The sequence below is a fragment of the Brassica oleracea genome, chromosome C8 (assembly GCF_000695525.1).
Source record: "Brassica oleracea var. oleracea cultivar TO1000 chromosome C8, BOL, whole genome shotgun sequence".
NCBI lineage: Eukaryota > Viridiplantae > Streptophyta > Magnoliopsida > Brassicales > Brassicaceae > Brassica > Brassica oleracea.
In genome coordinates, this window is record NC_027755.1 from 34,933,746 (window position 1) to 34,956,281 (window position 22,536).

Here is a 22,536-nt window from a genome sequence, read left to right on the forward strand (position 1 = left end):
TTTTTTTTTTTTTTTTCAATTTTTAAAAAAATATATTATTATTTTATTCCTAAGGACTTCTGATTGGATAACACTATTGGACGTAAGATTAAGACAATAATCCTTAACTATTCAAAAGTTAAAAAATAATACTTTTTAACTCCTAAGGACTCCTAATACAAGTACACCAATGCATATGCTCTTATAGTTTACGTTATAGTTTACGTTATAGTTTACGTTCTCACTACTATTATAGTCTACTACTGTTATACTCAATAAAACATATTGATTAAGCCCTTACTACTGTTATAGTTTACGTTCTCACAACTATTATAGTCTCTCACTACTGTTATAGTTTACGTTTTGAAGTAAGCTCCGTAAGTAACATGGTATAGTTTACGTTTTGAATCATAATCTCTCACTAATGTTATAGTTTATGTTTTGAAGTAAGATATAGTGGATGATAAGTTTATAATTTTTTTCTGAGAAAAGATTTTGAAGTTTTTGTATGAACTTGATACTCTTTCAAAACACGTTTGGGACTCTTTCAGTTCGGACCACACGTTTGAGACTCTTCCAGTTCGTTTTTTTATTATGTTTACGTTAGATGCATTGTTAATGTGGCTTCAGTATCAGTATCCTAAACGTCCTCGATGAAAATTTGAGTTTACAACAATCACATATATAGTGAAAATCATGGCATTATATAATCATAGCAATTGATGATATATAGTTCAATATAACATAATAAAATTCATATATAGTGGATCCAAGTCATACATAGCTATGGTTATTCATGCTGACTGAGAACGGTTAAAGCCATTTATTTATATTTGTTCAAATATAATCGATTAATACATTTCACGAACTTATCGTTCTCTAATGGATATATATTGGTGGTACAATCATTATTCATGGATGCATTACATATTATTATTGGTGTAACGTATGACTGATTCAAGGCATTAGAGCTTTTTGAATTTTTTCTAACTTCGTGATTGTTGTTAACATGAACTTAGATGTAATACTAATAACAGATCCGATTCAAGCTCCTAATAGCTAAAACATGTGTAGTAATGGCAAATATAAATAAAAGGAAGGTAAACTTAAAAGGAAAGTTAGTATTAATGAAAAAACATGTGTAGTAATGGCAAATATGTGTAGTAATGGCAAATATAAATAAAAGGAAGGTAAACTTAAAAGGAAAGTTAGTATTAATGAAAAAACATGTGTAGTAATGGCAAATATGTGTAGTAATGGCAAATATAAATAAAAGGAAGGTAAACTTAAAAGGAAAGTTAGTATTAATGAAAAAACATGTGTAGTAATGGCAAATATGTGTAGTAATGGCAAATATAAATAAAAGGAAGGTAAACTTAAAAGGAAAGTTAGTATTAATGAAAAAACATGTGTAGTAATGGCAAATATGTGTAGTAATGGCAAATATAAATAAAAGGAAGGTAAACTTAAAAGGAAAGTTAGTATTAATGAAAAAATTGGTCTCTAAACTTCTCAGTTTGAGTAAAAAAGGCAAGTCAAACCGTAATAATGATAATGTGTACTCAATTAATATTCATTTGCAATAGAAAGTTTCTAAAATTTTAGTTATAATTATCAATAGTTAGGCATAAAATCATTCCATATTAAATTTGTGTATCCTTGCAGAACGATTTTGTAGACATAGAAGCATAACGCTGGTTGTTCTTCGTTTGACTAGTTCTTGGTGTCCTTTGAATGGCAATGTTCTTCGGTCTTCCTCCACGTCTTCGGTTTCACCATATTGATGTCAGAATTAGATGGTCTTTTTTTTTATATCACCTCAGAAATCAATTTTAGGATTTTTGGGTTTAAAGACAAAACCTAATCCCCTTTTGTATTAAAACTAACGTTCCAGTTAAGTGTTAACGATTTGATTTTCTAAAGTCTGATTTTGCATAGTTAACATTAACTTGAGAATTAATTTTGCGCAACTTAGAGTTGAGTATTAAAAGTGTTGATTACAAATAGTTGAGGAATTAAAAGCCTATTTTCCCTGTATCCTTGCTAATTTATATCGAAAATATTTGTCATCAAAGAATCTCATACTATATATACACGAGAAATCGGTGTCTAAAGAATTTCAACTACCTCAACGCAAAAAGACCAGCAGCCTAAAAAATCATTTCAAAAAAATTGATGGCTACTTTTAGCATGATTTCAGATATGAAATCTTTCATATCCCTATGGAAAATTAATTAACGATAAAGGGGTATTCAATCTGGTAAAATCAAACCAATTAAAATTAAAATAGAGAAATTAGTTTGGATTTGGTAGTACCGAATAAACCGAATGAATTTTTTATTTTTAAGAAACCACAGTATATGAATATGGTTTGGTATATAAATCAATCAAACCGAATAAACCGAAGAATCGATTAATTGAAAACATTAGTATACTTATATGTAAATTTTATAATAATATTAATAATATATACTTAATTATTTTATTAATATGATATCCATAATCAAAACATTAATTTTTAATAATTTTTTATTTTTGTTTTAAGTTAAAATGGTTATTTTGTTCATTTTCATAAAATTAATTTAAAGGTATTTTTATTTTTATTGCTAACTTCTTGTGCTAAAATATAATTATATAATAATATTATGATATTATTATTTCCTTACTTTTATTTTATTATTTAAATGAAAAGAAAACATTATATTTAAAAGTTAGACTAAAGAATAAATATTTATGTTTTAATAAATCTGCTTGTGCTAAAATATAATTATATAATAATATTATGATATTATTATTTTCTTACTCTCATTTTATTATTTAAATAAAAATAAAACATTATATTTAAAAGTTAGACTAAGGAATAAATATTTATGTTTTAATAAATCTGATTTCTTTTCATATAATTTAACATTTGTTATAGGGTTATTAGTGATTTAAACCTCCAACTATTTTTAAATCGGATGAAAAACCTTCAACTAAAATTTTATGTTTTTAAACCTCCAACTATTAAACCGTTAATGCAGTTAACCTTCCGTTAACAAAATCATTTTTTCTTAACGGAGACCCGTTAAATCGAAACGCAGTGTTTCATGTAATCACGAAAACGACACGTGGTTCTTATAATCAATGGATATTTTAGTTATTTAAAACCCCAACTATTTGTAAATCGGAAAGAAAACCCACAACTAAAAATTTATGTTTTTAAACCTTCAATTATTAAACCTTTAATGCTTTTAACCCTCTCTAAACAAAGTCATATTTTCTGAAGGGAACTATTAAATTGATATCAAGATAGGATTACATGGAAACAAAAGCGGGTACGTGGAAGCGGAAATGTGTGAAAGCGCATAAGCAAATTTTTTAAATAAATTAGGAAGCGGATACGTGTTGTAAGCATATCTATATATATATATATAAGAATTTGTTTAAAAATCTAGAACTAAAAATTATATGATTTAAATTTAAAATAAAGCATTTACTCATTTAATAATAATTTTGATATGATTTCATATTAAATATGTAAAAATACACATAAAGTAAATTTAAAATAAATTATTTTTAATACTTTATAATTAGTTGAGATAATATATTTGAATATATGATTTATCTTGAATAAAAACTTTAGTGCATAAAGATAAATTATAGTATTAACTTTAATATTTGTACATTTATATTATCTCTATTCAATACTATTAAAATATGCTCTATTGTGTTCTCAAATTCTCTGTGAATTCGATTTCCAAGTGCTACATCTGATCTCTTATTTGAGAGAGTTGATTATAGGGTTAATATAAGTTTAACATCATTACCCATTGATATAGGGAGGTTTTAAGCATTTTGTGTCGTTTATGTAACAGTTCCCCATTTAGAAAAGATGACTTTGTTTACAGAGGGTTAAAAGCATTAAATGATTAATAGTTAAAAGTTTAAAAACATAAAGTTTTAGTTGTGGGTTTTCCATCCGATTTAAAATTAGTTGGATGTTTAAATCATTAAAATATCCATTGATTATAAAAACCTCATGTCGTTTTCGTGATTACATGAAGCGCTACGTTTCGATTTAACGGGTCTCCGTTAAGAAAAAATGATTTTGTTAACGGAATATTAACGGCATTAACGGTTTAACAGCTGAAGGTTTAAAAACATAAAATTTTAGTTGCAGGTTTTTCATCTGATTTGAAAATAGTTGGAGGTTTAAATCACTAATAACCCTTTGTTATAAAAGATAAATATAGTTATGGTTTTTGGAATAAAACTGAATAAACCAAAAATCTGGTATATAAACCGAACTAAATCAAATTAGATATAGTTACAATATGGTAGCTAATTTTCATAAACCGAAATATCAAAAATCTGAAAAACCATACTAAAACCGTTACGAAGTTCAGATTGATAAAACCAAGTGATAATTATGAAAAAAATTTGATGAACATTATTATACCGCGTATACTGCGCAAGACGCGGATATTAGCCTAGTACTATAAAATTTTTTGACACAAATAAAAAAATCTTATATATTTAAATAGAAGTCACAACCTTGATTAGTGTATGATTTTTTTAAAAAATGGACCTAATGGACCTATTTCTATAAAGTCATGTTACATTTAATATCTAATCTTATTATTTTAATTTTGGGCCTACAAAAAATTTTTATTGGGCTATCAATAATTGGATTTAAACAATAGATGATACATTGGACTTATAGATAATATAAATTAAATATATATAATTTAATGTTGTAATCTTATACTTCTATATGCTAAGTATTTAAATAGTTGTCGATGTTAACTTTTAAAATTATAAAGATTTTTTTTTTAAATAACAAAAATCAGATTATCTAACAATCATTAATCTTACTACCTTAAACTAATGAAAACAAATTTTAAACTATATAGTTTATTTTAAAAATTAAACAAAAAACTAAATGTTTAATTATTTACTCGATAATATAAATCTATGAAGCGAAATGTTTGATTTTTTAAAAACTTTCTAAATTTGTGAAATGTTACAATATCTTTGAATATGACAATAAAACAATATTTTACTAATCTTTATATATATAGTTATGATTTTAATAATGAAATAATAATTCGAAAAAATATATATATAGAAAAAGATACAAATACATGTGAAAGTTTGAAACAATCTATTCAATGAAAAAATATACAGTAAATTTATTATGTTTTAAAAATTGATAGACACATATATATTATAATATATATTATAATATATACTCATTTAGAATTGAAAACAAAATATTTATATAAAAATAAATGAAAGCAAAAATTCGTACGGTTGTGCGGATCGAGACTAGTGATAATTATAGTTCTGTCACGTACGCTACAAAATAAAAGCTTTAGTTTAAGATAAGATTTGTAACTGACAAATCGTGATGTGTAAAGTTCACCCAAAAAAAAGATTTGTAACTGACGTAGTTAATATTTTTTGGGATTAGCAATTACTATGGATGGATTTTCTTACCACAATTTCATATAATGTCTTTATGAAGCAAATTCTATCACTAACAAATCATCAAATATATATACTACTTTTAATTTCAACTGACAATCAAAACATAACTCTAAAATCTCTAATACCTCTTTTATCAAAAAAAAAAAAAAATCTCTAATACCTCAAAAAAAAAAAACAATAATTATACGTCATCATGGGAAGTTCCGAGTGTCACGAAACTCATGTCCTAATGGTAACACTACCAATGCAAGGTCACATCAATCCAATGCTCAAATTCGCCAAACATAGCTCACGATCGAACCTCCGCTTCACCCTGGCCACCACTGATCAAGCCCGTGACCTCGTCTCTTCCGCCGCCGCCACCACCACCGGAAACAACCCATGTAGCCCGGTGGATCTCGCTTACTTCTCCGACGGTCTGCCTAAAGACGACCCAAGAGCCGAACCAACTCTCCTAGAGTCGTTGAGAAATGTCGGAGGAAATAACTTGTCTAAAATCATTGGTGAAAAGAGATTTTCTTGCATCATCTCTTCTCCTTTTACTCCATGGGTTCCAGCCGTTGCAGCAGCTCACAATATCCCTTGTGCGATCCTCTGGATCCAAGCTTGTGGAGCTTACTCGGTGTATTACCGTTACTACATGAAGACAAACGTTTTTCCCGACAATCTCGAAGATATGAATCAAACAGTGAAACTACCGTCTTTACCTTTGTTGGAAGTCAGAGATCTCCCTTCGTTTATTTTGCCCTGTGAAGGAAGTCACTTCTATAAGCTCATGGCAGAGTTCGCAGATTGTTTGAAATATGTGAAATGGGTTTTGGTGAACTCGTTCTACGAACTCGAATCAGAGATCATCGAGTCGATGTCGAGTCTCAAACCTATAATCCCAATAGGTCCTCTAGTTTCTCCTTCTCTGTTGGGAGCTAATCAGGACCAAACCCTAGATGGGGAAAATTTGGATATGTGGAAAGCTGATGATCATTGTATGAAGTGGCTTGACAAGCAAGCTAGGTCTTCGGTTGTTTACATATCTTTCGGAAGCTTGCTCAAATCTTCGGTGAATCAAGTCGAGACTATAGCGACGGCTCTGAGAAACAGAGGAGTTTCATTTCTCTGGGTGATTAGACCTAAGGAGAACGCCCAAAACGTCGGCGTTTTGCAAGAGATGGTACAAGAAGGACAAGGGGTCGTTATTGAGTGGGGTCCTCAAGAAAGGATACTGAGCCACGTGGCGATCTCTTGTTTTGTTACACATTGTGGTTGGAACTCCACGATAGAGACGGTGGCGGCTGGTGTTCCGGTGGTGGCATACCCGAGCTGGACGGATCAGCAGATCGACGCAAGACTGCTGGTGGATGTGTTTGGGATAGGTGTGAGGATGAGAAACGACGCCGTAGAGGGCGAGCTTAAAGTCACAGAGGTAGAGAGATGTATCGAGGCTGTGACAAAGGGAACTGCGGCGGCGGGTATGAGGAAAAGAGTGACGGAGCTTAAGCAGGCTGCAAGATTGGCGATGGCGCCTGGTGGATCTTCGGCTCAAAATTTGGACTCGTTCATCAGAGATATCACAATCATCTGACTCGTTACAAATCCGTTGTCATCAGTTGTATTTTTATTTAATCCGTTTCTCTTTGTATTTAATCTGTCGGATCTGTTTTATAATGATGTATTCTACTTTAAATTAATATATAATCAATAAGAATAAATAAAAAGATTAGCACCAAAGCCAACCCATCAATAAGAATACTCTACTTTTAAAATTTTTTTTTGCCTTTATATATTTTTTTGTATTTGAACACTTTGTGCCTGTTCGTTTAAGTATTAAAAGTTTTGTCTCCATCATCGCCTTTTTACTCTTTCGCAATCGCAGTTGCAGTGCATCTGTATTTCAACTCCAATTATTTTAAACATTTTTTTTAGTTTATTAAGGACTGTATTACATAAATAAACAATGCTAAAAACATGTTAAAATTGGACTAAAATGTTCTAAGAGGAACAACTGATTTGCAATTCGGTCTCTTCTGTTTCATACTTGCTATTCAACCTAATTAATGAGTGAATGTAGTTGGGTCTAAAGTTTAAACGGTACTAGGGCTGAGCTAACAAATTGATTAAAAGTTGCAATCAAACGCTTTTTCTACTATAGATATATTTGAAACGCATCACTCCATTAGCTCATATAATAAATTAATCACTTACAATAAAATTCTACGTATTCCAATCTATAAATAAATAACTTCTTATTAAAATGATCTTTTTTGTTTTACTATAAATGGGTACAATGAAGAGATTCACTATTCCACTAATATGATTTCATTTTCTATTTCATTTTTTATTCATTTCTAAAATAATAATTCATTTTCTTTTCATCACATTCTCTTGAAATTAACTAGTTACAGTCAAAGATGCAACAATATTGTCTATATGATGGGATGGTATCATGGTAACTTTAACTATAGAGGTAATTAACACATAAATGCATGTGATGGTTAGTTGTTCATGAATGGCATGTAACACGTAATATACTTAACTATAATTGGACCCAAATGACCATTGACCGATGGCCATATATATTAACAAAATGGGTAAGAATGCTTTTTTTGTCAACAATTTTACAAAACACAGAAAAAATAAGTTTGAATATTGACCAGTATTTATTTCGTCAGTATGGCCCATTCCTAACCAAACTAAATTATTGTTAAACTTATGCCGCATTAATTTAAAGACTTATGACTGTAGAACTTGCTCTTTTTCCAGCATGTTTACAAGTTTGAATTGAGGTAAGATGGTAAATTTTCAATATATTCAACAGCGTTTCACTGGGTTACCAATTATTAGAGCAAGTAGATTTCCTTACCAAAATCTCACTTAATAGTTAATATCCTCATTGACCAAAATCTATCAATAGATAACCATTGTTATATATATATAGACTCCAATTACAGCTTACAAGGTCATACAAAACCCAAAGTCTAATACCTCTTAAGTTATCACTAAAAAGAAGTAATAATGGGAAGTATTGAGAGTCAAGAAACACATGTTCTATTGGTAGCCCTACCGTACCAAGGTCACCTCAAACCAATGCTCAAATTCGCCAAACTTCTCTCACGACCGAACCTACACTTCACTCTCGCCACCACCGAGCAAGCCCGTGACCTCCTCTCGACCGCCGCAGAAGATGAACAACCGAGCCCGGTGGACCTCGCTTTCTTTCCCGACGGTCTACCTAAAGACGACCCAAGAGATGCAGATTCTCTCATCGTGTCGTTGAAAAATGTCGGAGCCAAGAACTTGTCTAAAATCGTCGAATCAAAGAGATTCTCTTGCATGGTCACCGTGCCATTTGCTCCATGGGTTCCAGGTGTTGCAGCTGCATACAACATCCCTTGTGCACTCCTCTGGATCGAAGCTTGTGGAGCTTTCTCGGTTTATTACCGTTACTACATGAAGACAAACACTTTCCCCGACAATCTCGAAGATCTGACACAAACCGTTGAGTTACCAGGTTTGCCATTGTTGGAAGTTGGAGATCTCCCTTCATTTCTCTTGCCTTCTGCAGGAAGTCACCTAAATAACCTAATGGTGGATTTCATCGAATGCTTAAAAAATGTGAAATGGGTTTTGGTTAATACATTTTACCAACTCGAATCAGAGATAATCGATTCGATGTCCGAGTTGAAACCGGTAATGCCTATTGGTCCTTTGGTGTCTCCATATCTACTGGGAGCTGATGAAGACAAAACCCTAGATAATGGTGATTGCATGGAGTGGCTTGACAAGCAAGCTAGGTCTTCTGTTGTTTACATATCTTTTGGAAGTTTGCTCAAATCGTCGGAGAACCAAGTCGAGAGCATAGCGACGGCTCTGAGAAACAGAGGAGTTTCATTCCTCTGGGTGCTTAGACCTAAGGAGAACGCTCAAAACGTCGCCGTTTGGCAGGAGATGGTTCAAGAAGGACAAGGGGTCGTTATTGAGTGGGGTCCTCAAGAGAGGATATTGAGCCACGTGGCGATCTCTTGTTTTGTTACACATTGTGGGTGGAACTCGACGATAGAGACCGTGGCGACTGGTGTTCCGGTGGTGGCGTACCCGAGTTGGATCGATCAGCCGCTTGACGCGAGATTGCTTGTGGATGTGTTCGGAATGGGAGTGAGGATGAGGGATGACGCTGTGGACGGCGAGCTTAAGGTCGCGGAGGTTGAGAGGTGCATTGAGGCTGTCACGGAAGGACCCGCCGCGGAGGATATGAGGAGGAGAGCGACAGAGCTGAAGAATGCAGCGAGATCGGCGTTGGAGCCTGGTGGTTCGTCGGCTCGGAATGTGGACTTGTTCATCGCCCATATCACAACCACCTGACTATGCTTCTGCTTTGATTTACTCTTTTTTAAACCGGCGATAACCGGTTTTTTGTTTCAGCATTTGAACCCAATGTTCATTAAAATGAGTAATTGAATTTTAATAAAAGTATTATATTTTTTAAGTTTTTCCAATTAGTTTGTCTCAAACAAAATTCAGCTCATGATTTTACAAAAGTTGAACCAAGCGGTTACTAAAATAAGTAACTGGAATATTAAAATATATTATGAAGTTTTTCCAATAATAAAAGAAGTTGGAGAAGGTGACTTTAATCAAATGGTCTAATGTTCACTTTTGCGAACTTCTTCATCCAGTTCGATTCGACAAAACAAGTTTTCTACATTGTAAGATCGACCTTTATCAATCTAATTGGTGAAAAAAAATAGTGACAATAGCTAATTCTGTTAAACAGTTCATATTATTTTTGTTAAATAGAGTTCATGAAATATAATAACTAAAATCATTACATTTGTGAAAGAAAAAAAAGACTCCAATCATTACACAAAAAAAGTTTTGAAAAATATTTCATTACTTTTTAAATCTATTAGTATAATTTTTTATCAACTTTTAAATCTATAAAATTCCAAACGGACCAATTGGATATGATGATTTCCATACCGGTTAACCAGTATGGACACGGTAAGTTTGGGAAACCCGGTTAACGCAAAGCCTTTTTTTATCTTGCTTCAGAGATCTTCAACTGGGAGAAAACCCGAGTCTCGGATGAATCTCCATCGCTGCTCTTCTTCTGAACAAACGAGTTGTCGCTAAACGAATCACTCACCATCAACCTCGGAACCACCAACGAGTTTCCACCTCCAACGCCAGAGATCGTCATGGTGCTATCCTCGTGAGGCTCTCTCTGAACCGGCGTCATGTGAAGCTGCAGAACATACTCAAGATCCCAGATCACGTCCCCCATGCTCGGCCTCTCTTCGCCGCAGTCCCTTAAACACTTCTCAACAATCTCCATGAACTTCCTCAAAGAACTCGCCTCGATTTGACCAATCAGTTTCGTATCTAAAACCTCGTCGACTATCCCTTTCGATAAGCAGAACAACGCCCATTCCGCGAGGTTCACTTCCTCGTGCGGAAGATCGTGCGCGAGAGCAGGTCTCGCGCACAGAACCTCGAGGAGTACGACTCCGAACGCGTACACATCCGATTTCTCCGTGAAGATGTGCGTCTGCAGATACTCCGGGTCGAGGTAACCGAACGTCCCTTTGATGTTCATGCTGATATTGACCGGATCTTGTTCGCGGACCGCGAGTTTCGAGAGCCCGAAATCCGCAACTTTGGCCACGTTGTTCTCGTCTAGTAGTATGTTTGTTGATTTGACGTCTCTGTGGATGATTCCTTCCGAGCCGCTGTGGAGATAATGCAATCCTCTGGCTGCTCCAATGCATATCTCTAGCCTCTGTTTCCACGTCAACGAAGGCATATCCGAGCCGTAGAGATGCTCTTTAAGCGTACCTTTCTCCATATACTCGTAGACAAGGATCATCTCCGCGTTTTCGTCGCAGTAGCCTTTTAAAGAAACGAGGTGTTTGTGCCGGATTCTTGACAAGACTTGGATCTCCGTTTGAAACTCTTGTATCCCTTGTCCTGAACCGGTCTTTGCTCTCTTGATAGCTGCCCTGCTTCCATCCGGAAGAATGGCTTTGTAGACGTCTCCAAAACCGCCTTTCCCGATCAACCACTGGGGGTCGAAGTTGTTTGTAGCTCTCCGAATGTCTGCGAATGCAATCTTCAAGCCTAAGTTTAGGTTGCGTAGTGGCGAGTTATGGACCGGATCGAAAGGTCTATTGGTGCGTAATGGCGAATTATAGACCGGATCGAATAGTCTATTGTCGGAGCTCCCACCTCTGTACAGTTCCACAGGAGACCATATAGTGGCCTCCTCCTCTGGCTTCTTCTTCTTCTTCGATCTCCTCCGTTTCAAGAAAAAAATGGTAAACAACAAACTCAAAACCAGGATAGAAACAGCAGCAACACAACCAATAATGATGTGAACCAGGGAACTACTTTTATCTGAAGAATCGGATTTGTTCAGAAACTCCATCACCTCCAGACCATTAAGAAAACCAGCATCCTTACGGGGCTCCTTAGTACCTATGCTAACATTCAAGAGTCCAGAGCCATCAGAGACATCCACGACATCGATATAAAAAGGAGTGACCAGCCTAATCTGCTCTGAAGGATTTACATTTTTCCTCGCTCGCCCGTTCACATACAGATAAAAATCGGAGTCGGGGCTTTGTGAACCGCTCAAGATATCACAGAAGTGAGCCCTGATGAAATGCTTTGTTTTATTTTGCACCTTAAACGACCAAGTAACGTTCATCAGCATATCCGTTTGGTCGCTCGAGCTGCGGTTGATTGCTTTAGCCGTTTGGTAGACGAAAGCAGGCGCCGTGTACTCCGTGGCCGAACCCGAATCGTAGTTAGGCTGTTGCGCTGTTCTATTGTTTCTCGCAGCTTCTTTTTGGTAGAGGAAGTCATCGTCAAGCGACCAGGTACGTCCCAAGGTGTCGTTTTCAGGCGTGACTCTCTGCCCTCCTACGTTTAATCTGTAAACCGTATGGAGATTCTTGTCGGACTCGGGCGTAATCTCGAGGTCGTTATTAGCGGAGAACACTTCGATGGCGTTGACAAGAGCTACATAGGTAGGTTCAGGCACAAATCGGATTTCGAGTTTCGAAGAGTCGATCATCAGGAGAAACTCCTCGACTCGTGGGGTCTCGTTGAAGTTCTGAACCGAGAAGCTTTTGAAGTGGTGAGTGGAGCCAGATGTGGCGGAGACGGTGAAACGAGAAGTTAAAAGCTCTGTCCGAGAGGAGACATGGAGACGCACAAAGTGTAGACCGACAGAATCGAGTTGGAGCTTGTAAGAAGAAGGGCGTCTGAATATCCTCACCGTCCCGTAGATTCCCGGTCCTGATTGGTTGATGGCTTCGGTTCCTTTACTGCTGAAGGAGACGGAGTTACTACCGGAGATCATATCTCCGACGAAGGTCCGACCACCATAGGTGATGTTAGAATCCGACCCACAGTTGACGTAGAACTTCTCGGGACGAGAATATTGAGAAGTAGCGGAAAGAGTGTGACGTGGAAGAAGAACAATAACTACCATAGTCATAAAGAGAGCAACAGAGTATCTAAAACAGAGTTTCTCCATAGTTGTGATAGAAAAATTTAGAGAGAGAGAGAAATAAGGAGAGTCAATAGATGAAGAAACATGTGGTTGGTGTGAATTGAAAGATACTGTAACAAAGAATTGAGATTATTGGAAGAAGACTCGAGTGGACTTTTCAAGTCTTCGTCTCTCTCTCTCTAACTAATCTTTACCTTACGATGCTCTCCAAAATTGACTTAGTCATTCATCCCTACTGTTGTTATCTATTAAGTTTGTTTGGTTTCTTTTGGCAAGATCATTTTTCTTACTTCGAATTTGGTTTTATATTATTTTTTTCACTTTTGATGTAGTAACTTGATTTATGTTATCGAATTTTATTTCTTTATGATCAAAATATTTTGAGATCGTTTTTTTATAGTATTTGTATGATGTTTTCAGTATTTTGTGTCTCATAATTGTGTGTTATATGTTTACCCAATTAGCCAATAAAAAAACAAACGTATCAACTCAAAAACAGAAAAAAAAAATATATAATACCGCTAACAGTTCTATACAAACGAAAATGGACTAGATCTGGCTCCCTTAAAGACATGCGATCTCCTAAAATAGATGCAATATATGTAACTCATAAAATAGTTGGAATAGTAACAACACATGGGTGTTGGAAGCGGATTTCACCCCGCTCTAGACTCTATTCAAGAACCAGAACAAAAAAAAAATGAAACATGATCTTATATTATTTTCGAACATAAAGACAAATTAGCTCTCAAGCAAAAGCATTGAATGTTAGCCTTCAAGGAAAGTTACAACATTCAAGCAAAAGCATCGAGAGTCTTATGGACAATGGGACGAGCTTTACACATGGCTAGCAAGGGAGTCGCTGGACGCATCATGGGTGCTTCTCTAGTTTCAATATACTTTTCTCCAGTTCTCTCCCATTCGAAACACTGAACCATCGATCCGAGAGCCAAGGTCACTAGCCGATGAGTTAGCCCGACCCCGGGCCAAGCTCGTCGTCCGATCCCAAACGACAACACCTTTTGCTTTTCCTTTTCATTTTCGAACCTCTCTGGCTTGAACATTTCTGGATCTTCCCATACAGATGGGTCTCTATGCATAGCCCAAACGTTTACCAATTGCATTGTCCCATGTGGAACATCGTACCCTGCCAACATGCAATCGTCTGATGTCATGTGGGGCACAAGTGTCGGAGCTGCCGGGTGAAGACGTAAGGTCTCCAACACAATCCCTTGGAGATAAGGGAGACTTTTAGTATCCGGTTCATCTATTAACCGGTCAAAACCGATCTTGGTATCGATTTCGTTTCTTGCTTTCCTTAATACCTCTGGATGATTCAACAAATTCAACATGGCCCATTCCAACGTCCCTGTTAATGTTTCAGTTCCAGCAAGAATCATAACCTGTATAATTAAAATCAAGAATCAATCAATGGCTATAACTTATAAAGTTTAGTTAGTGTTCTTACATAGTAAAAATGGATTTCTCAAGACCAAGACATAGCATATAGTGTTTTGTGCTAGTGTTGTTGTTGTGTCACAACCCGTATAATTATCAATACTTACAATTATGATTCCTTTCAGAGTGACATCCGTGTAATAATCTGGCTGCATTTCTTGGAGAGAAAGCAAGTGATCCATCATAGTGTTGCCCTTTTCTTTATTAGCACGTTTCTCACCCACCAGACTCTGTAAGAACTCATCGACTCGGCCAGCTAACTTCTTGACCTGTTTTTCAAAATTTGTGAACCGACGCAAGATTGGGATATAATCGTTAGCATTGCCTGCGCCTGCCTTGGCCACCACCTCGTCAATCAGATGTCTCACTCGCCGCGAATTGTCGTCTTGCTCTGTTCCGTCACCATAGAATCGTTTCCCAGCCATCATTCTAAGAATGTTATTTATAGTCAAGTCCATAAACAATGATCTCATCTCCACCCTCGCAAACCCCTGATTCATAAGTGGATCACACAAACAAATGATCAGTTCTCAAATTGTTCAGAATATATAAACATTTTGAGATCATAAGAAAATCCTATTAGAGTTCCTTTTTGAGCAAACCTTTCATTAGATTAAACTAAACAAAGTCATTACCATGAAGGTAAGCTTGAAATGAAACAGAGTTCCTATTAGAGTTCCTTTGCATGGTGTTATATATAGTACCGAAGCAACATCTGAAACTGTAACCAGAGCCGGGCTTGTACACTGAAACATCTTAATGGCCCTTCATTTTATGGGGTTTTCATTTCCAAAAAGATAAATAAATACATATATATATATATATATATATATTGATATGATAATGATTTATATTGTGTAACTAGAGAATGAAAACAGTTGATAAAATAAAGAAATCTGTTTAGATAGAATTAGTAAACATTTTGGATGAATTTTACTTCATTAGAATTTTAGTCTAAAAATTGTACATCATAAAACTGTGGTTTTAAAACTATTTTTTTTGTTGGTACAGTTTATGAAAAGCATCAGTTAATCTGTGATTTTTATTTTTTTAAATAGAGCCTTGGAAGTCTCAAGTCAGGGTCTGATTGTAGCATTCGAACATGGTCCTAGTTAGGAAGACCATAATTTTTAATTATGGTGACCTATTTCTGCTTTCAGACTCTTATGTTGCTCCAGAGTACAAAGACTACATATGTAATTTCATCAATACTCTTCTGTGTTTTCATAAGTTTCTTATCAAATGATTATGTTCTTTGATGTCTTGTGTCATAATCCTTCAAGAATTGTCGAATTGTAGTAGTTCAATGCGTTCATCACACAGAGAGAAGATACTTAGTTTTAAATATTTTTTCATTGTGCTTAAAAGTATGCATTTTTCATGTGTGTGAATGATTGAACTCTGTTACATGCTTCAGAGAATTTAAAGTATATCATATTTTTACCGGATTCTTTCTAATTATCTGCTCAGATCTTTGGTGAATGTATTTGCAATTGCTGCTGAGTTGTTTGTATAAGTTAATAACTGTAAACTTTGAGTTCAGGGACTCCATGATCCCATGCATCTTTCTAACACTTGGTGGGAATCTCTCTCATGAACTTTAGAATCCATATCGTATGGAACTCTTACTTGGTTCCTTGCATAGAATAATTTCAGGACCATGAAGTTCAAAACTTGGTTTCAAGAAACAACGACTTAAATTGGGCGTTTGGTGTTGGGGCCACAAGCAAGACTAAGAAGCGTGACATTATCAGACAAACTTACTTCCTTACACTGATGACAAAATGCTTAGGTTTGTGTTACTCCTAAGAGGCATATTTGTCTTAGATTGTGGTTCGATCAACTTTAAGAGAGGTGCCACTTAATGAGTTCTCTCAGAAGGAATTAGTTAAGAGGAAACATGAGCTTTTGAGATACAAGCGAGTGATCATGTTAGTTGTAAGGATTGTTATGATAACATTACCGCAGCTGAGATGATGCCTCTGGGTCATTTGGAAAATATAACAGACTTGAGCAGATAAAAATGACTCATGGATTTCTCAAAAGATTTCTTATGAAAAAGAAACTGTAGCACCACGAGAAATCAAGAAAAGGAGTGAAAAAGAAGAAGAAGAAGAAGAAAAATCATGAAGCATATCATAAAGACCACGGTTCTGAGCCAAGCTAATGAAAACTACTCTCAGATCCTCTTTTCGCTGTTAATGGAGTAGTTGACACTGATGTATCACCATTCTCAGACAAGACAAAACTGTGATGATGAGCTTGATATAAATGGAATCAAGGCTGAGAAAAAGAAGACTACAGTCGCTGATGGAAACAAGGAAAAATAGTGTTTTGTCCATAAATGTGGAGAAAACCAGAGATCCAATGAGAAGGAAGATGATGATGATGAAAGTTTGAAGCACATATATATTGCAATAGAGGAGCTAGCATTGACTCTAGAAGCACGTATGATATAGGTGGAGAAGAATTTGGCGAAGATTACTGAACGGAAAATCGTAGAAAGAAACCAAGCCAAAAGTGGAGTCTTTGCTTATGATCTCATGGATACAAAAACAACAATGTGACACATTATCAATCGTTTGGTGTGATAATTTTTGGTCTTATGTGTAATCTTTATAACTTTCTTATTAGAGACGATTATTTTTGCGATTTTGTGTGTTTAGTATGTATTTGAAAAAAAATCTAGGTTGGAGGAGAGAATCATCAATACTTCTATGTTTGTTTGAACAAGGCGTATATAAAGTATAAACTTTACGACCGGTTTGGTTTTCAGTTTGGGTAGCCATTTTGATTTCAACTTTGGTTCGATTCAGTTAACAGTGTGTTATGGTTTTAAGAATATAACGGTAACATATTTATAATTTTTTAAAAATATATGTCTTATATTTTAAATAAAAAATATTTACTATTTCAAAATTATATTAGTATATGTTCTAATCATAACTATTAAATGTACAATTTACTTTTATCACATAAAAGTACGAAATTAGCATATATGTTTTTGATTTGGTATATAATCTGAGATATACAGATTTTCTAAACATATTCAAAATATAAAGACATGTAAAAACAAAAAAAATAAAAACAAGAAAATTTAACAAAAAGTATAGCTATCTAAATTAGAATCAAAATTGAAAATTCCATATTCTTTTTTAGACTCATGTGTTCAAACTAAACTTGAACCAAACTAAAATAATAAAACCCAAACCACTTTCAAACCCACAATCACATCGGAACCAAACGAAAACCAAAACAAAATACAATTTGCTTGCAAACCGAAATATAAAATATTATCAATTCATAAAATCTTAATCTAAAACTATAATTATATATAAATATTCCCGCAACCGTGCGGGTGAGAATCTAGCTTCATATTTTTAATAACAAGTCACAATATTATATAGAACTTCGATCATTACTACAAAAGTATTGCACAACGTTCAGACCAAATTACATCTCTTAGTGACCATGACTTTAAGGCCTTGTTTCATGTGAAGAATAATAGAAGGAACTGGCTCAATCTTGTGTCCTTCAACGATCTCTATCTCATAGTTTTGTATGACTTTCACAGCCACTGTCTTCATCTGCGTCATAGCCACTTCTTTCCCCAAACAAGTCCTTGGACCTGCATTAAACGACAAGAACTTAAAGGATGGCACATGTATCAGCCTTCCAGTTTCCGAAATCCATCTCTCCGGTTTAAACTCTGATGCATCTTCTCCCCATAGCGATTTCATTCTCCCTAGTGAGTACAGACAAAACACAATCTTGGTACTTGCATCGACTCTGTGTCAGCTCGGAAGAACGTCGGGTTTTGTAGGAGACTTGTGCTGAAACGGAACCGGTGGGTATAGCCTGAGGGCTTCACACAAGGCGCCATGCAGATACACCAACTTGTTTAAATCTTGGGGATTAAACGAGGAGAAATGATCAGAATCATTATTGGTTCTTGGAGATAGTTTTGTGTTGATTTCTTGACGGATCTTGGTCGTTACTTCTGGATTCTTGGAGAGAAGCCAGAAGAACCAAGTGAGAGCGGAGCCTGTGGTGTCTCTCCCCGCTAACATGAAGCTTAAAATCATGTCTCTGAGGAACTTGTCGTCACCCGGATTCAGCAACTTGTACTTGGTGGTGTCTACATCCATGTAAGACATCAACAAATCTTTAGAAGAAGAGTGTATGCTAGTAACTCCACGTGTTATTTCATCTCTCTTTGAAGCTATGCACTCAGAGCAAACTCGATCGAAAGTCGAGTGAGCTATGCTCATCTTCAACTCGTCTCCAAACCCAAGCAACCTTTGCATCTTCCAAACAATCTCCGGCTTGAAATGTCTGAAAAATATAGCTTCCTCTGCTTCATCTAAAGCCTTAGCAAACTCGATTTTCGGCATTTCGATCGAGAGACAGCCTGGATCTATCCCGGTCGCTAAAACAAACGTAGTGTCGAAGGTGAATCTTTGGAACACATCCTGTAAATCAAAGACTAGTTTCTTCTCAGCAAAGTGATCAAGAATGGGGACAAGCCCTTTCTCTAGCTTACTCATGTTTGTTCTTAGTGTAAACCTTTGAAACTCCGGGCGACTCATCATGCTTTGAGCTGACTTCCTCAGATCCTTCCATAAATCTGAATCCGCGTTGAAAATCCCATCTCCTAAGACACTGAAGAGCTTCTTGAACTCGGATCCTTTGGGGTAGTTTGCGAAGTTTGAGCTCATGATATGATGAATATTAGCTGGATCTACGGTGAACAGCATGTCGAGGCCGCCGAAACATGGGCCTTTGAAAGGAAATGTTAAGTTGGAGGCCTCGAGAAACTCGGTTACATAGTCGTACACACGAGGGATCTCTACGAGTAGGCCCGGGAGCATACCGAGGAATGGCCAGTTCGTGGGAAACGAACGGTGAGGTTTCTTCATAATCAAGAAGTATCCGAAGAAGAAGGAGAAAAAGAGGAAAGAAACTGTGATTTCAAGTAAGCTTATCATAGCCATTAGAGAGAAAACTGAAGAGTTCAAGGCGAACCTGAGATTTTCAAGATAATACGTACGGAGATTGAAATGTCAGTGCGCTGTTGAAAGTGGTCATGTGTCTCCGTCGTTTGGATCATAAAATATCTTAAAACCTTACTTTGTCGTTTTCTATTATTGGTCCTCACCAGTTTTGGACGTTATCTAGCTTCTGTCTGTTGCACCTATTTTTGAGACCACTAAATACCCCTGTTCTTGAACGCGCTAGGCGCTAGTCGGACGGTCGGGTTGGGCCTAGCGCCTAAAGAGAAACTCGGGGATTAATCGGAAATTATGCGGGGCGGAATTTTTAGATGGTTTACTGTGTTATAAAACATGTTAATCTTTAATTGTGTGTAACATTAATACATTTTCATGTTTAAGATTATATAAAACACACAAATAGAATATATAAACTTAATATAGTGTATTTTTTATCAAAATTATGAATATAAATGATATTTATAAAATTTTAGATCAAATAAAAAATAAAAATATTATTAAAAATAAAAGGTCATTTAGGCGGCTAGGCGGTCATTTAGGCGGCTAGGCGGTCATTTAGGCGGCTAGGCGGTCATTTAGGCGGCTAGGCGGTCATTTAGGCGGCTAGGCGGTCATTTAGGCGGCTAGGCGGTCATTTAGGCGGTCTAGGCGGAAAAAAATCGGATATCCAATTTTTTAAACCGATTTGGCATAAATCGGGGCGGAATAGTGACGCGTAGCGCCTAGGCGGCCGCCTAGACGGCTAGGCGGCCGATTTTTAGAACAGGGCTAAATACCATTACTATTAACTAGTTAATTTGATATGTATAACCGAATAATTATGTTTTAATCTGAACTAGATTTTGATATATTATTTCATTTTATAAATGTATTTGAACTATTGGACGTTACACATGACTCGAGACGAACAAATTCCTAGGCTACCCATATTTTCTATGATCCAACACATGTTGGTCACTTTTCTTAATTAATTCACTCACCCATAAAACCCTACAACCCTTGTTTTTTCCTGAGAGAATTACAACATTAAAAGCTTGACCTAAACTTACGTTATATATTAACAAAATATTTTCTTATTAAATAATGTATTCTTTTCAAAGTTTTAGCATCACCAAATTTTTCTAATTTGTGATTATAGATCTCCTAGCTTGCTTATCATATCTAATAAAGGAACCAATAAAAACTTTTCACGGCACACTTGTCTTCACAGATCCTTATTTAATCCACAAGAGTGTCACACACAACATTCTTTATGTGTAACACAACTACCACAAACCAAACTCCATTGAACTATGTTAAATCATTGTCCATGTAAAATAACAACAAAACATGTCAAGCTCCAATCACTTAAGGTTACACGAACCAAATTCCAAAGGAGAAAATCTTTCAACATCCTTTTTGTGTAAATATTGCAACGACAGATCAAACTCCAGTTTCTTGAGTTTAAAGGAGCGACCTGATCACCTCTTATCTGACCTCTCTCAATCATTGTGGTATCAAGGGGTACAACTATTCTATTCTCTTCTTTTGTTTTTCTTTAATTTTCGGAAACCTTTACTGTTTAACGGTTTTCTTATCGAAACGCTCTCTGTAAACCCAATCATGTTATTGGGCTGAGGCCGTATGTCTAACATCTTCAGTGAATTGATTGAACAAAATTGTTTTGCCAAATTGGGCCTTTTGTAAGACGACTTCTTTTTCAAACCAAAAATAATCATATTGTTTCCAGTTTAGTGGGTGAATATGGTTGGTCCGAAGAGATATTATTCTTGTTTTTTATTCAATTGGTGACAAAAAATGAAAGAGAGAACGAGAAAAAGATGATTCGTGTGACTTCCCTCTCCCTAGAAAATGAAAGGAGTTTCGATTACGATTTGAGCTCCGACAATTACGACTCGAATTTCGGTAATGATGATTCGAGCTCCGACGATGCGATTTGAACTCCAGTGGTGTTTAAATTTGGTGTTTTTTTTATTTACTTTAGAATTGACAGCTTTTATTTGGTGTTTGGTTTTATTTAATTTTTGAATTCATCAAACATTGGTTATGAACTTATGAGTTATAAGCTAATGAAAAACACCTTCTGCAATTATCTTTAATTGGTATGTTAATATATTTACAGTGTGACAAAATTAACTACATCTATTTTTTTGAATAACAAATAAGCAAATCATCACGGATGAATCATGTCCAGTTCAACGGCATGAATCATGTCCTAGAGTGGCCTAAATCGTCTTGGAGTAGTCTGAAGTGTCATGTTGTGTGTATTATCATTTGTTCCAGGGACCGATCCATAAAAGCTTGTACATATAGCGGGACGGATTTGGGCAGCCACTCCGGAGACCGCGGCCCGCACATTTCTGACCCGTCGTGACCCGCTTGAAGATAATTCTACTGCGGTCTAGAACGGGACGGGACAACTTGTTTGCAATCTCTACATTAAAGGTATACAATGTAGCATTAACCAATTGTGCTGGGAAATATCGCCTTGGGTTACACAACTTTAAATATATATTCGACCCGAAAATTGTAGTATTAAATAATTTATTAATATTGAAACATAAAAATAAATCTTCGATTAATCCCGGTTTAATTTCCGTCATAATTTGGCGCTAGGCTCTAGCCAACCTATGGCGTGTTTACAAACGGCCACACTAATGTATATCAATGAACTGTTCTTTATAAATGATTCAATAGGCTCATTTTTGTAAAACCGGCTCATCAAAATTTTAATTTAAATTGTACAGTGGTGATGCCTACAATAGCAGGAATAATCTAACCTATACTAAAAAGGTTATATGAGCATCAGGGAGACCATCCACGTCAGCCATTAAAATTAGCCAATGGGATGAGTTTATTTGTCCACATCACACCGATGCTGAGCTGCTTTTTTTTCTTGATCCGTAAATTGAAGTAGTTGGCCCATAAACCCAATTCAAAAGAAACCCTAAAACAGTCGAGGCTGAGTCGATGAATTCATATGTATTTATCGTTCCAAATTCCTCCAATTATTCATTTATGCTCTTTACGATGAAATCATTCCACCTTCCTCTCTTGCTCCTATATAAACCCGTCGTCAAAGCTTTCATGGAATCATATTCAACA

At 35.6% G+C, this 22,536-nt stretch overlaps 5 protein-coding genes and 1 pseudogene across 5 annotated transcripts in view; 2 read left to right on the plus strand and 4 right to left on the minus strand.

Annotated features, from left to right (window-relative positions):
- The first annotated feature begins 5,573 nt into the window (after positions 1 to 5,573).
- LOC106310931 (UDP-glycosyltransferase 84B2-like) lies at positions 5,574 to 7,090 on the plus strand. Its single transcript, XM_013748155.1, has one exon. The coding sequence runs from the start codon at positions 5,645 to 5,647 to the stop codon at positions 7,028 to 7,030; it is 1,386 nt and encodes a 461-aa protein (XP_013603609.1). The 5' UTR covers positions 5,574 to 5,644; the 3' UTR covers positions 7,031 to 7,090.
- A 1,335-nt stretch (positions 7,091 to 8,425) lies between these two features.
- On the plus strand, positions 8,426 to 9,807 carry LOC106309268 (UDP-glycosyltransferase 84B2-like). Its single transcript, XM_013746312.1, has one exon. The coding sequence runs from the start codon at positions 8,461 to 8,463 to the stop codon at positions 9,805 to 9,807; it is 1,347 nt and encodes a 448-aa protein (XP_013601766.1). The 5' UTR covers positions 8,426 to 8,460.
- A 509-nt stretch (positions 9,808 to 10,316) lies between these two features.
- LOC106312021 (probable receptor-like protein kinase At2g23200) lies at positions 10,317 to 13,210 on the minus strand. The gene has a single exon (XM_013749388.1). It carries the CDS (start codon positions 12,983 to 12,985, stop codon positions 10,484 to 10,486), a length of 2,502 nt encoding a protein of 833 aa, XP_013604842.1. The 5' UTR covers positions 12,986 to 13,210; the 3' UTR covers positions 10,317 to 10,483.
- A 450-nt stretch (positions 13,211 to 13,660) lies between these two features.
- On the minus strand, positions 13,661 to 14,904 carry LOC106311054 (cytochrome P450 81D11-like). Its single transcript, XM_013748285.1, has 2 exons — positions 14,527 to 14,904; positions 13,661 to 14,364 (listed from the first exon to the last, which is right to left on the minus strand). Exons 1-2 carry the CDS (start codon positions 14,890 to 14,892, stop codon positions 13,756 to 13,758), a joined length of 975 nt encoding a protein of 324 aa, XP_013603739.1. The 5' UTR covers positions 14,893 to 14,904; the 3' UTR covers positions 13,661 to 13,755.
- Positions 14,905 to 17,803: 2,899 nt separating this feature from the next.
- Positions 17,804 to 19,512, minus strand: LOC106310500 (annotated as a pseudogene).
- Positions 19,513 to 21,701: 2,189 nt separating this feature from the next.
- The window catches only part of LOC106309269, a 10,892-nt gene continuing 10,057 nt past the window's right edge, over positions 21,702 to 22,536 (minus strand). The window contains exon 3 of the mRNA XM_013746313.1: positions 21,702 to 21,865. Within this exon, the coding sequence (XP_013601767.1) occupies positions 21,702 to 21,865 (164 nt within the window). The remainder of the gene's footprint in view (positions 21,866 to 22,536) is intronic.

Bases quoted from the DNA above. Each gene is read 5' to 3' on its own strand.
- LOC106309268 (XM_013746312.1), top strand. From the start codon at position 8,461: ATGGGAAGTATTGAGAGTCAAGAAACACATGTTCTATTGGTAGCCCTA.
- LOC106312021 (XM_013749388.1), bottom strand. From the start codon at position 12,985: ATGGAGAAACTCTGTTTTAGATACTCTGTTGCTCTCTTTATGACTATG.
- LOC106311054 (XM_013748285.1), bottom strand. From the start codon at position 14,892: ATGAGATCATTGTTTATGGACTTGACTATAAATAACATTCTTAGAATG. The intron at 14,365-14,526 runs GTAAGTATTGAT...TTAATTATACAG, and splicing joins CTCTGAAAGGAATCATAATT to GTTATGATTCTTGCTGGAAC.
- LOC106310931 (XM_013748155.1), top strand. From the start codon at position 5,645: ATGGGAAGTTCCGAGTGTCACGAAACTCATGTCCTAATGGTAACACTA.